Source organism: Homarus americanus, unplaced genomic scaffold, assembly GCF_018991925.1.
Source record: "Homarus americanus isolate GMGI-L3 unplaced genomic scaffold, GMGI_Hamer_2.0 scaffold18703, whole genome shotgun sequence".
Classification (NCBI taxonomy): domain Eukaryota; kingdom Metazoa; phylum Arthropoda; class Malacostraca; order Decapoda; family Nephropidae; genus Homarus; species Homarus americanus.
Genome location: NW_024749779.1, coordinates 8,001,590 through 8,016,085, shown reverse-complemented (window position 1 = coordinate 8,016,085; position 14,496 = coordinate 8,001,590). Strand labels below are relative to the sequence as shown.

The following is a 14,496-nucleotide window of genomic DNA, read 5'->3' as shown; positions in this document are numbered from 1 at the left end:
CCGGGGAAGAGACTCTGGCTTAGTGATACTAGGATCTCACTCACCGTGGCTGCGTCAAGGGCTTCATACAGTTTCTATGACTTGTTTAATTCAAGATAAAGAAAACTGAAGTAGCTGGAACTAAATGAAAAGCAAAGAAAGATATTTAGTGATGAGATTTTGATGACCGGAGTGCCATTAGTATACCCCAAAATTCAGGATTAATTAAATAACAACTTTAGAGTAAAAGTACTAAGAGACTTTCTGTGCCCCCAGATATGTCAGTGTATCTTGGGGAATAGAAGAGCATTCTTAATTATATATCAGCTTGGTGACACTCGGCAGTGATGCGCCACGGACCCTTATTTTTGTGTTATTGCTCCAGGTGGGTTGAGGAGAGTTAGTGTGGGTCTAGGCTGCTCTGAGAGATAGACGCTGAGGACGTCCAGGTAAGTTTGCCACTTGTCACGCTTGTGTTGTGTCCCTCTGACTTGTGAGTCAGTGATCTGTGCCCAGCTGGGCTAATCCCCGTAAAAAAAAGTAATATATGTATATATATATATATTTATATATATATATATATATATATATATATATATATATATATATATATATATATATATATATATATATATATATATATATATATATATATATATATATATATATATATAATGTGTGTGCAGCCCAACATGTATTTCCAATAAATACAAACCGTTGGGGCAGAAGATATGAAAGAGGATAAACAATGCTTAAGTATAATACAGCATATGGCGAATGGACAGAGAAGAGATCATTCGTTTGTTGAAGACTCGTTTGCCGTCCACTAGAGTACGAGTGAAAGTTCCAGCCATCTTGAACGCGAAGTTAGCTAACTTGTGGCGCAATGACTCGTGGCGTGAAGGAGATATAATAATATCACAAGGATACGTGGGGAAGGGAGGACTCTTACACCACCTCGGCTTAAAACTCAAAGAACCAATGATAAAAATATAGATCAATAATTTATGTTATGGTCGAAGGGAAAGAAGGTGGTGACGACAGTGTTAAACGGGTTAAAGAAGGCACACTTTTTGTTGGACATAATTATATCCAACAAGACTATGGCTGTTGTCGTCTTATTTAAGATTTAACTCTATATAGACCTTCATAATACATAGAAGGTAACGTTTTTATACTCCCAGCGATATACCTTGTAACAGGACGTCCGTAAAGTCCTGGTGCAATTTAAAATATTAATAACTTAGATTCTATAAAAGATAAAAACAACCTCTAGATTGCATTGGAGAGGCAATTTATACAAGTTTTTTATGGCCAAAGAAATTTATTTATTATTATTTTTTTTTCTGTTTTTCCAGATGGATCCCAGGCTATTGACCTGAACTGATGTTATGTAAAGTCACCCTTTGTATAAAAGCCTTTTTCAGTCCGTGTATATTCAGTTGCCTCTGGAGATGTCTTGAATAAAGACGAAAGCTAAGGCGCTCCTTCGTCTTACTTTTTTAAGCAACGGGAGCATCCACCGGGAATTACGCGTGCCAACTATAGGCTTTCATGCAATTTACGAAGGCGCTTGGGAACCTCGTGTTTCTTTTTTCTAATGTGACTATCAGCATATAAATATATATATATATATATATATATATATATATATATATATATATATATATATATATATATATATATATATATATATATATATATATATATATATATATATATATATATATATATTATAGACATACAGTATATGTTTATTTTCAATTAGACATTTCGAAGACCACTATCTTCATCATCAGTGCTACAAAGAAGTAAAGAAATAATATCAGCAAAGCATCATAAAATATAACATAAAATAAATTTTCATGTAAAACTCTTTTAAAACGTTATGTAACTGTTTTAAGAGATACCTTTCTGCATATTGATTTCCATTTTATTTTTATAAAAGACTTTATCATAGGCTCATTTTTAAAGAGAGTAAAACCGAAACCTTTTGATCTCACATCTGGTGTTGTGTACTTATTCCATGTTTGAGCTGCAATGTTCGGTGTATTAGCTCCACAACTGGGTGGTTACAACACAGGATTTACGAACATAAATGTGTCATCACGAACACAATATCCACTTAGTAGACGTAATCACTCTGCCATCAGAGAACACTCTGAAACAGAACAACACCTTTCCGCCTACCAAAATTTCAAATTACTGACATCTTTGCTCTGATATGGCTTCTTTACTTCTTTGTAACACTGGTGATGGCGATACTGTTCGAAATATATGATTGAAAATAAAGATGCATGTCTACGCAGTCGTGATAATTTTCCTGATACGTCTGAGCTTCCCTAAGGACAAATCCATTATTGAAAAAATATATATAATTCTGTATGCCCTATTGAAATTCCATGACCGTGTAAGTTATTTTGAGCGAAATCGGATTTTTTTGGAGGTCGCCTTTAATTATTATCATTTATGAAATATTAATGAAAATTAAAAAAAAAATTTTAAGTGATTTTTCTGTCTTATACGTACAGTATAGTACATGCAATTCATCACACGAGAACTGTCAAAATAACACAAGGCAACAATCCGCAGCATTAAACTTGCGTGCTCTTCATTTTAGTCAATATTTACATATAACCATCATTAATAATAAATCCTGAATTGATAAGTTTACCAAGATATTATTTTATACAATGCAGAGTACAGGAAAATTACTTCTTGGAGGATAATTAGTCTCGTCATAAAAGCTCAGCGGGCACTTTTATAACCTATATTATATAGTCTATGCGTTTTGGAGAATATCTTACACTAAAACCTTTGACATACAACTCATATATTAAAACTATATTAAAATTATTTACTTAGAGGGTACATGATTTTACATTCATGCCATAGATTATAAATTCAATATAACATTTGAACAATATAGTTGAATCCGTATGAAGTAAATCAATCAACAGTTCACATCATGCACATAGTCATACTATATCTGCACCTGTAATGTACACAGGAATATCAGCGTAAACACCTCTGGTGTGGATTGTTGTGGGCACCTGACAACATCAGTAAATTACGAATCTCAAGAGAGAAAGATAGTTTGCTTCCTCCTGGGCCGTGTGTATTGTTGGTACAGTGGTACAGTGTGCTCAGGACGTCAAAACAGTCACTCGTAAAGCCGAAATAGTAATAAATCTTCATAATTCATTTGTATTATTTAGCATGGTGGAAATTGCTGGAGATATATTATATACTGTAGGGGAGGAAATACAGTTAATGTTTTATTTCCCAGTACCAAGCCGAGGTCATGGAGTCCTGCCATCTGTTTTACATAGTCATAATGTAGCTGAGGTATATTATCCACACAAAGAAATTGCTTCTAATTTTGTTTATAAATGTACAGTAAGTGATACAGTAAAAAAAAACACAATGCATTAGGAAATTGTATACATTACCAAGGGCTAAGTTTCAATTTACTCCCAGCCTCTCAAGCACCGCCAACAGTCACATAGACCCTCAACGCCCCGTGTCAAAATGTCATTTACCAGCATCGGCGGAAAGTCAAACTATGTCAGTGAGACATCAGGAAGGGTGAATGACATCTTGACATGAAACATTGAAGTTTTTGTTGACTTACCATGGCTGACACTCTACCAGTTAACTTAATGCATTAGTAATTTCATCGACCTTTGTTTCGGTGATAGAATTAGGTGATTTATGACCGTGCAATAAAGTTACATCATCTGAAGGCTTATTGTATATTCTTATGTTATATAAATCTTGTGATAGATTTGAAATTTCCTTTTATACTTTATCAGTGTTAATTTGGGGAGAGGAAGACATCGTACTAGAAACCTTGAAGGATCGTGTCATTGGATTCCAAGGTTCTAGCGTGTGCCAAATCCTAGATAGCGACTATAATGTTTAGTTTAACATTTGTCACTGATGTGGAATGTTGTGGTCATCTGACAATATCAGTGAAGTACGTATCTCAAAAGAGGAATATTATTTACGTCCTCCTGGGCCGTGTGTACAGTATATTGTATGTAATGAAACCTATTTTAAGAATGCACAATCAACTGTGGGACACTGTGTTCATGACGTCATAACACTCAATGGTAAAACCGAAACTGTAATATTTTTTCATTAATCATTTGTGTTATTTTGTACGACGGAAATTACTGGAGATATATTATACAAAGGAGGAAATATTAAGGAACATACAGGTAATATTTTATAGTTGAGGCCCAGGCCAAGCTCACGGTATCCTGCCATATGTTAGTGGAAAATGGAAAGTAAGAACTATTTTGATAAATAGATAAATAAGTAAAGTACCTGAAGCAGGGTAGTATTGAAAAGTTTGACAGGTGATAGTGCACAGGTGTGTTATCACCCACACTGCAACATTACAGTTAGTCGCTAGTGTTCATAAGATTTTGTGAAAGAAATTGAATAAATAGAGGAAAAACGAAACCAGAAAAATTTAAATCTCTCACTAGATAACTATAATGTAATTTAATCAGATTTTTAAGCTTCCAACAAATCCTGGAATATTTTTACCTAACCGAACCTAACCTAACCTAACCTAACCAAACCTAACCCAACTTAACCTAACCTGACCTGAATAATGGAGGAAATTATATAATTAATAATTTGTTCGGTTTCCAATAAAAACAAGATGGTGTTCTTATTACGCATAAAAGTCGTTTAGATTTTATGGCTTTATCAATGACATGCCTACACACTACAGTTGCATTTTATAGCACGACACATCGGAATTTATTCCCCTCTCCCTTCACTCTCCCTCTTCCTCCCCTCCCACCTTCACCCTCTTTCCCCCCTACCCCTCCCCCTTCCTCTTCCACCCTCTCCCTCTCACTACTTCATCTCGATGTTACCATAAAATATTCTAGCTGCACTTTCCCCATGTTTCAATCATATAATTTTTAATTTTTTTTTTAATTTTTAAGCTTAACGTTTGTTCAATGATAATATTGTTTACGTCAAGTTGTTATTAAGTTGTGTATGCTTCTCTCGTTACGCCGGAGTCATAGAAGACGATTTATTTATTTTATCCTTTGTCCATTGGCTTAAAACAATCATTTATATTTTTCATTGGCATACCTCATTAACATGTATTTTCCCCTATCAACTTTCTCTCAGGGTATATTTCTTTTAATCGTTTTTACCTTTTTTTAGAATTGTATATTGTTTGCTTTTGTTATTGTCACAGTGTCGAAAAAAAGTGAATATTATCTAAAAATACGATATGTTTGACTAAGGTATATTTCATAACGTATTTCTACCTATCAGTCCCTTGATTACAATGACTCAACCCACTGAGTACACTATCATCGCACTCGAGGAAATAGGTCATCGTATACAAAAGCCTGAGACACCGTAGGCAAGAGATATAGTCAGTACTTGTAAGCTTTGATATATCTTAATCAGGGTGTTAATTCATTGTAGCCAGAAAGTTCTCTCTTACGCTACAATGAAACAATGAATCATCAATGTTTAATTTATCTCCAGAAAAATGAAACACTCATCGTTTGCCTCGCTGGTTTACCTGCTGGTGGGCGTAGCTTGGGAGGTGCCGGTGGAGGGTCGTCCTGATGAACAGTTGGGCATGATGGTGAGCCAGGTGGTGAGGGAACACCTGCTTGGGTGTCACCTAATGTTGGCCACCACAACAAAACACTCCCCTGTTTACTCACAAATAATCAGGTGAGTTCTTATTATCTTGGAGCACTATTTGTTTTGTTTTCCGGCTCTGACAGATCCGTACCGTATATTCGAATGTAGTAAAAATTCGGGTTATTCGACCTGGGAGTATTATTTTTATTCCTCACTTTCTTTGTCTTTACTCCAGGAATTCCAAATGTATCTTCACCAGTCTAAAAAAGTTAATACACAGTATGTGCGCGTAAAATATCTTATAATTTATCATTTTGTAATTATATTTTGTTTCTATTTATCTAATTCTTTCATGAAAACTTTCGTGATAAAATTATGAGAAATATATGAAATTTAATTATATTATAACAATCATTGTTGGCGTCATAGCGATAATTGCAATAATTTTTTTAATTTCTGTAAAATTGTTTCAGTACTTTACTTATAATTCCATCATATATGTGGAGGCAGTAAGGTTCAGTGTTCTTCTTTATTATTGTGTACACTAAAGACATCTGGCGGCGGAGATGGAAACTGCGGTTGTGGTAGAGACAACGGTGATGTTCTCCCAGGACCAGCCAACTCATGAGGAGCGCCACCTCCTGCAGGGGCTGTGGGGTGATGCCACTCTCTCCTGCCACGTTCTCATCCTAGACAACACCGCCAGAGAGAGTCACTCCATCGTCAGGTGCAACATACACATATATTCATAACCCACGACAGTACACAACCCACATCTTGTTTCGTGTGTCATTGTCTGCTATGACCCCAAATATTAATTTTATTCCTATCTTTTCATTCACGTATTTATTCACATTTCCCATTGCAGTAAAGTTCCTTTTTATTACCGAATCTTCTCCAGCTCTGTCTCATCTCCAGCAAGTATTCTCATTACGATTTCCCTAGTTTATATAATATTATATACAGTACGTTGTTTTCTTTTTAATTATATTTAGATTATAAATTTCCTGGCCAGTATCTTCGGTTTCACAGATTTTTATGCTTCCCATTATTTTATTAGCACTTATTTTTTAATACTGTTCACCATCTTTATATCACCATAACACATCGTTCATTTAATTCCAGTTGAACGAGTGTTTTCCTCTTAACTAGTTCCCGAGGCCATTAAATGTATCAGAAATACGGTGTTGTGGGAAGTCCATTTTTTTCGAAATCTTTGTCCAGATAGTTCTGAAATATTTGTTCTGGAGGCTTAAGATAATTCTGAATTATTATTTTCGTGGGTCCTAATATTTACTGAATATAAATTCCAGTGAAGTATCAATATTTGTGAAGCATTAGCTCCAGGGATCACATAGTATGCGGAGCCAGATGTGTGTAATTTAGTTATTTATGAACGGAAACTCTTACTTAATAAAAAAAAAAAAAAATCTCCAACTTATGTGTCAGTTATTAATTATCAGAAATTCCCTTACTTTACAATTTGAGTATTTGTTTTATCTTTGGTGAAACTTAGAGAAAAATTATAACATGAACTGAGTTGGTGAGCGATGAGATCACGCCAGCTTGTGTATCTTGACCATTGATCGATACGATCTTTTCTGAAAGAACATAATTCACCTAAACTACGTCAACGTCCTGGAGGTAAATAGGTTAGGTTAGGCTAGGTTAGATGACAGTTAATTGATTAGATTAGTCAGATTAGGATATATAGAATGGTTTGTTTCGTCTTCTCTAAGCGCAAAGATGATATTTATCACATATACAGTACTTAACACATAAAAAGTAAGGCTTTGGATTATTACTATATTATTATTATTATTTATTTATTTATTTATTTATTTATTTTTTATATTTTTGTTAAAGCGTCGCTGTTCTTAACATACTCTGTCGGGAGTTTTCTGAAATATTTGTTTTGATAAGCGCTGACATCTTTTCCCCTGAAAAAAAAACACCTTCATAGAGCCCTTTTAATGACTTTTAAATAACGTAACTGTTGAAGCTCCTCCAACTCCTGAAAGAGGTGCTGTGCTCGGAACCCGCTGAGGGAGACTCGTCAGTTTTTCTATGAAAAGATAGTTGAATCCCTGAAAGAGTTCAAAACTTGTCAATATGTAGATGGATACTGCTGAGTCACCATTATTGATAAACTCATTCGTGCTCAGTGAAGACACTCAATCTGGCCAACTCGGTGACAGGTTCCTGGAGCGGTGTAGGCTGTGGCTGAGGCCGGAGACCCGCGTGGTAGTTGTGGGTGTGAAGTCTGGCGTGGAGACCCTCCTCCTTCACCACGCCCTCCGCAACACTAACCACGCCCTGTACCTCGCTCTCCTCAACCTTAGTCGTTATGTTGTCACACCTGACACTAATATTAGGAAGAGAAGACCTGATGAAGGTAACACATATTGCTGCAGGTCAACGATGACTTATAAAAATATGTTGTTGCTGCCACACAGTTTATGCTGATGTTAGCGTAAAATTTTGTGCATGCATATATTTATACGTGGATTAATATCTTATGTTTGTGGTAAATAAAAAGTAAGCGAAACCGTCACTTGAAGACAAATGTCAACAGGGAGTGAGAGTGTGGAGGTGTACCGACGGTGTATGTACTGTAACAACGGGAAGGAAGACGCGCAGCTGCTGTACCTCTGGGACCTCACTATTGGTGTCCCCAGCGGCCTCCACTTTTTCTATGGTGAGCCTCAGAACGAGATGTCTTATAAGTCATAACCTTTGGTAGATGTCTAAGCCAGTGCCTCGCATCACTTACCCACAAGACCCAGATTCTGGGACACACAAATGCACCCATTCACAATTAAACATTCTTCTGTTAAAATAATATTTCCAAGGTTAATTTTCGCTGTTTAAAATTCCACTTAAACTATCCGATAACGGTGGGTGTTAATACTAAATTACTACACCTATTACTTGTATATGTACCCATACACACCAGTATCAATACAAATAATACAAAATACTTTTTTTTAAGATCTGAATCCAGTTCTGACTAATTATTGTTCACTACTATCACCATAATCTAGCTCTCTACTGGCACTTTAGACCAGCCTGAAAACTTCATGGGCAGGCAGTTCAGGATCGTCACCAAGAGTTACTTCCCCTACATCAGCACGGAAAGGGAGAGCGAGGAGCCAGGGAGTACTCGGGTTTTCCTGGAAGACTCACTCGACAGTCGTATGATCCACGCCATGGCTTCCTACCTCAACTTTACGTACGTTATCTCTTTTTTTTTTGTCTGCACTTCAGGGTCACACTAGGGGCAGGAGTTCACGAACGATCTTTTGGGTGTTCCTGTGGACAGTTTTTCAGAATCACGTACAATAATCAGGGTGTTCCTTTATACTTCAGAATCACGTACAAAATTCTTAGTGTTCCTATGCACTTTAGAATCTTCTGGATATACCTATGCACTACATTATCAAGAACTATCTTCTGGGTGTTTACATACGCTTTAATTCCACTTACGATCTTCGATATGATCACCGTATTTAAATCTTACGTCTTGCGTGTGACGTCATCAGGGAGTATACTGTAGGTAAGGACTGTCATTTTTATGGTCTTGACTAGTAAAGATATAAGGGGAGTCTGTAGAGGGCATGGATACAGTGTAGAATCATAACACAGTGTCGAATCATGATAAAGACAGTGTAGAATCATAACATATTGTAGAATCATGTTACAGTGTGGTATCATAATAGTATAGAATAATGATAAAGCTAGTGTGACAATTTGGAATTAAAGATAAGTCAGGCCTATTCTTCCCAGTTATGACATCAGGGAACCACTAGATCGGCAGTGGGGTTTACCAGCAGAAGGCGGCAACTTCACCGGCCTCGTAGGGGACCTCCAATACGAGAAGGCAGATTTTTCCCTTGACCTCACCGTCACGACCGAAAGAGCCTCCGTGGTGCACTTTTGTCGGGTATATATTGATGAGTCAGTGATCATTTTGTCCTTGAAGCCACAACCTTTACCAGAATACCTGTCACTCATTCGTCCATTTGTAGGTAAGTGGCCGAGGAACACAATGGTAAGGCCTGGTAAGGGTAGATAGTCGGAAAAATTCATATATGTATATAAGAATAATTCTAGGTACAGTACGTAGGTGATAATATAGGTAATTACAGGTAGACAGCTTGTCACATATAGCTGCGAGGGAAGGGAAGTAGCCATCTGTAAGGAGCAAAAGGTGAAGTAAAATAAGTAAAACAAGGAGGGGTAGCCAGTCGAATTTTAAAGTTAGAAAGAAGGGAATAATAAGGTGACTGCATCACTACCTTTTTACATTTATCCATCCCTCTAGGTGAGCTGTGGCTCATCCTGCTGGTGGGCATCTTCATGTGGGGCGTGACACTGTGGTTGTTGCAGAAGGTGTGGTCATGGGCGTCAGGTGGGCGGAGTTTCACCCTCACCTCTGCCCTCTTCTACAGCTGGGGCGTCATACTGGAGGACCCACCAGCTGATCCTCCCAACAACATCACTGCTCAGGTACAGTACCTGCAGTACTAGTCTATGATTTTTAAAGATTCTTTCTGTTTATTTTGTCTCCTAATTGGTGTAAAATGATTTAAATTAGTTAAAGTGAATTCTCAGAGTAAGTAGACGTTATTATGGAGGAGGTTATTTTTGCTGTATCTTGATGGACCAGTTATATGTTTTCTAACTTTCCCAGTTAAGAGGAAAAATTGTGACACGAAGCTCTGAAAATCCGGGACCCGGTTTTCCTTTGTTGACTTTAGTGTTATTTTTATATCTTAAGCTTATGGCATAATGAAGAACTGTTTATGATTTATTTGTTTGGTGGTGTTGGTGTCACGTGTTTACAGGTACTGGTCGGGTGGTGGCTGGTGTTCAGCTTTGTGATGACGTCCGCCTACAGGTCGTCACTCATTTCTCACCTGGTGGTGCAGCGGAAGTCCCCGGCCATCAACAGTGTAGATGACCTAGTGGCGCAGGATGGGTGGCGCTGGATGACACGGCGTATGACGGGCGCTCTCCTCCTTTACCTCAAGAGCAGCCCTGACCCAGCCACCCAGAAGATGTACCTCGGCATGCAGGTATGAGTCGGATATGACTCAAGCTTCTTATAAACAGCTACCTTTTCAACTTTGAATTACTCTGAATTATTAATTATTTTTACATTCTGTTTTTTTCTACACGTCACCTCCTTCACCAACAGCTGTTTTCAGAACATATTTTCGTGTATCGATAGAAGAAGAAATGCTACGCATACATCATCCTAACTCAAATGGTGACAATGTGAAGACAAAAAAGGCGGTATTTGTTTTTGTAGACTCTATCTAACGAAAGAGCATTATACAAATTTCAACCACTTACAACAGGCTGAGAGTTTTGAGAAGGGCATGGAACTAGTGCTGAAGGGCGGCCACTCTTATATCTACAGTGAGTACTACTCCAAGACGATGGTCGCCACCCGTTACACCGACAAGCTGGGTTACACGCCCATCCACATCAGCGCCACAGAATACCCACTTTTTGCTGGTAATGCTTGGGCATTCAGGTGGGTGTTGAATATGTAATGTTTCCTATTGTCTCAAAAAGAAAATTTATTGGCCTCAAAAATAATGTGAATGTTAAGTGTTTTAAATGTTACCCTTCTGTAATATATGGGCGAGACGATATTAAATAATAATAGAATAAGTTATAGCTATAAAAGCATTTCACAAGTTTGTAATCTGAACAAAGTAAGTGACACTGACCTTCACTCCACATGTAATGGTCAGCATGCTCTCCTCGCAAGCCAGAGGACCCGGGTTCGATCCTCGGGCAGGGTGAAACTATGGGCAAGTTTCTTTACACCATTTGCCTCTGCCTACCCAGCAGTAATTGGAACCTGGATGTTAATCGATTTACGGATCGTGTTCCGGGATAATGGTTAGCCTGTGCAGTTGGTGAGTTGTCCGGTCTTCTCGGACTGTTCCTTGACACCGGGTCATGCTGTTGTGTTGGCGACAGCTTCTACACCTTAAACAAATTCATGTCTTGGTGGCCCCTGGGCCGGCCATCCTTGTTGCACGAGGGGCAACCATTATAATATTTATAACATGACACTGCAGTAACTTGCACTTCTACAGTCATGGAGATTTCTCGTTTAACTTTCTTTAGTTGAAATAAGTATATGAAAAGAATATTTAAATTTTAATCATAAAGACAAAACTCTTGGAATTAAGTTCGAACAATTCTGACAGGAAGGTGGCACCGTTCCTGCGTCGTCTCGACCTAGCCATACAGCGACTACTGGAAGCTGGTCTCATCAAGTACTGGATGGATGACGTCATCTCCACCCGCGTGAGGAACACCAGACGACAACAGCAGGAGGAAGAGGCCGGGAAGAACCAGGAGAAAGACGATAACACTATTTATCAAGTAATGCAATTGTGGTGTGACGCCCCAGATGAGACTTGAACATACAGTGAAACTCGCACACATTGTTACTTTAAAACACTGAGTCTTCTCAGTGCCCACTTGCCCACTTACAACTACACGGAGTCATCTAGCTCGGATATTACTAGTAATTAGTGAAGTCTGTGCCTTACCTAAGAGCTACTGACTATTCCAAACTTCATCCAGTTAGATTCTGACCTGGGATGCACCGGAACCATAATATCAAATTCCGGCCGGAACCGGAACTTACCGGAACTTTTAACATAATCCGGCCGAAAGTTTCAGTCGGAACCGAAAACTTGGGGTATTATAGTTTATTGAAGATAATATATCATCATTATATATAATTATACATATTTTGATTTTCTATACATTAAATACATCAATATAAGAACATAAGGATGGAGGAAACTGCAGCCTAATGGCCCATACTGGGCAACCTCGTTTACACCCAACCCCGATCGTTCATTATATCCACCCAACCTATGTTTGAAGCTATCCAGCGTATTCAAGGTAATGATGATGTTTGGTAACTTATTCCACTCATCCACTTCTCTATTTCCAAACCAATGTTTACCTATCTCGCGCCTAAATCTAAATTTGTCTAATTTAAAACCATTGTTACGAGTTCGCTCCTGGTTGGATAGTTTGAGTACTTTTGTTATATCACCTTTGTTTAGACCTGATTTCCATTTATACACCTCGATCATATCGCCCCTCATTCCACGTCTCTCGAGGGAGTACAAATTAAGGTGTTTTAACCTGTCTCTGTGCTTAAAGTTTTTAATGCCCGGGATTAGTCTTGTCATTCTCCTTTGAATTTTTTCTTGGGATTCTATATCCATTCTGTAGCACGGTGAAATATACAGTATAATAAATATGATTTAAGATGTACAAATTTTTTTGCTGTACATATACATCAATATTCATTAACTATTCAGTATTTTTATGCAGCATTATCCATTAGGAATAAGAAGCATTAAAATGAATTATACTCTAATTTATGTAATATCAACCAGCACCATTATAAAAAGTTATTTTACCCAAATTCCGGCCGGAACCGAAACTTTATAAATATCGAGGTTCCGGGCGGAATCAACCGGCCGGAACTAAATTCCGGTGCTTCCTTAGTTCTGCTACATAAAGCTGCTAAATGTACTTGTATGTTGTAATTTTCCCCAATTCAATTGTATGATGCTAGTCAATAGTAAGATAGGAAATCTCCTTGTTGCTAAGAAAACACTCAGTCATCCAACCAAATTACCTCAAGCTATCCAATCCTTCAATTACAGTTTATTAATAGCCGACTTGTCCACATTTAATATAAGTACAGTCCATCATCGTCCTCAGTCATCATGTTTCCTCTTCTCTAACCTCGTCATACCGCCTCTCATCCACACTGATATATTGAAAACCATCACCTTAGCCCAAGACCAGATTCTTCTCATCCTATACAACCATATGAATTTTATACCCATATGATATTTTCTGCTGTTTCCATTCTAAAGCCAAACAAAGTTCCAGCACCTCCATTATCCTACTTCTTTCTATCATCATGCCACCTTATCCGCCTCTACCCCATGCTAGATTTATGTAATCGAACTTAATCAAAATTTCACCTTTTCTTATCTGTGGAATTCTCTTTCATGTGGTTGTTAATGGTATAATGTTATTATTGCGCTTCAACATCAAAGCTTTTTAGGTCTTTAAGCAGGTACAGTTACAAGTTAGGTAATCACACTCTCTGAATCTTTCATCCCACACTTATTTATAGAACGGAGATACACTCACTCACTGCATAGTAATGTTAAGTCATACAACTTAGACTTACTTATCCAAGATGTACGAAGTAAGAATAGTTCGAGGATATAACTTATCAATCTAAATTGACCTCAAGAGGAACACCTGTCGTTTGTTCCCCTCTTAAACCATAATACAATTAAAAAGTGTCTAAAATAGAAGTTAACGTGTCATTAAAATGTTATATTTCTTAACCTTCAGAACGATGGAGAGCAGGTGGTGCTGGGGCTCCACCACTTGCAAGTTACCTTCTACTTCCTGGTGTTTGGTTACGCCATCGGCCTCCTTACCTTCTTACTGGAGTATCTCATATACACCCTCTGTTGACATCACACACTTCTTACACTCATCCTCTAAACCTCACACACCTCTTACACTCCTCCTGTTAACCTCACACACCTCTTACACTCCTCCTGTTAACCTCGCACACCTCTTACACTCCTCCTGTTGACCTCACACACCTCTTACACTCCTCCTGTTGACCTCACACACTTCTTACACTCCTCCTGTTGACCTCACACACCTCTTACACTCCTCCTGTTAACCTCACACACCTCTTACACTCCTCCTGTTGACCTCACACACTTCTTACACTCCTCCTGTTGACCTCACACGCCTCTTACACTCCTCCTGTTGACCTCAAACACTTCTTACACT

General features: G+C 37.9%; 1 protein-coding gene across 1 annotated transcript; it reads left to right on the top strand.

Moving 5' to 3' along the window:
• Positions 1-381: 381 nt before the first annotated feature.
• Positions 382-14,262, top strand: LOC121853882 (glutamate receptor U1-like). Its single transcript, XM_042348261.1, has 12 exons — positions 382-428; positions 5,509-5,703; positions 6,164-6,340; positions 7,812-8,008; positions 8,189-8,311; positions 8,677-8,845; positions 9,400-9,641; positions 9,938-10,122; positions 10,461-10,691; positions 10,977-11,155; positions 11,844-12,021; positions 14,041-14,262. The coding sequence occupies exons 2-12, from the start codon at positions 5,513-5,515 to the stop codon at positions 14,164-14,166; spliced, it is 1,998 nt and encodes a 665-aa protein (XP_042204195.1). The 5' UTR covers positions 382-428; positions 5,509-5,512; the 3' UTR covers positions 14,167-14,262.
• Positions 14,263-14,496: the final 234 nt, after the last annotated feature.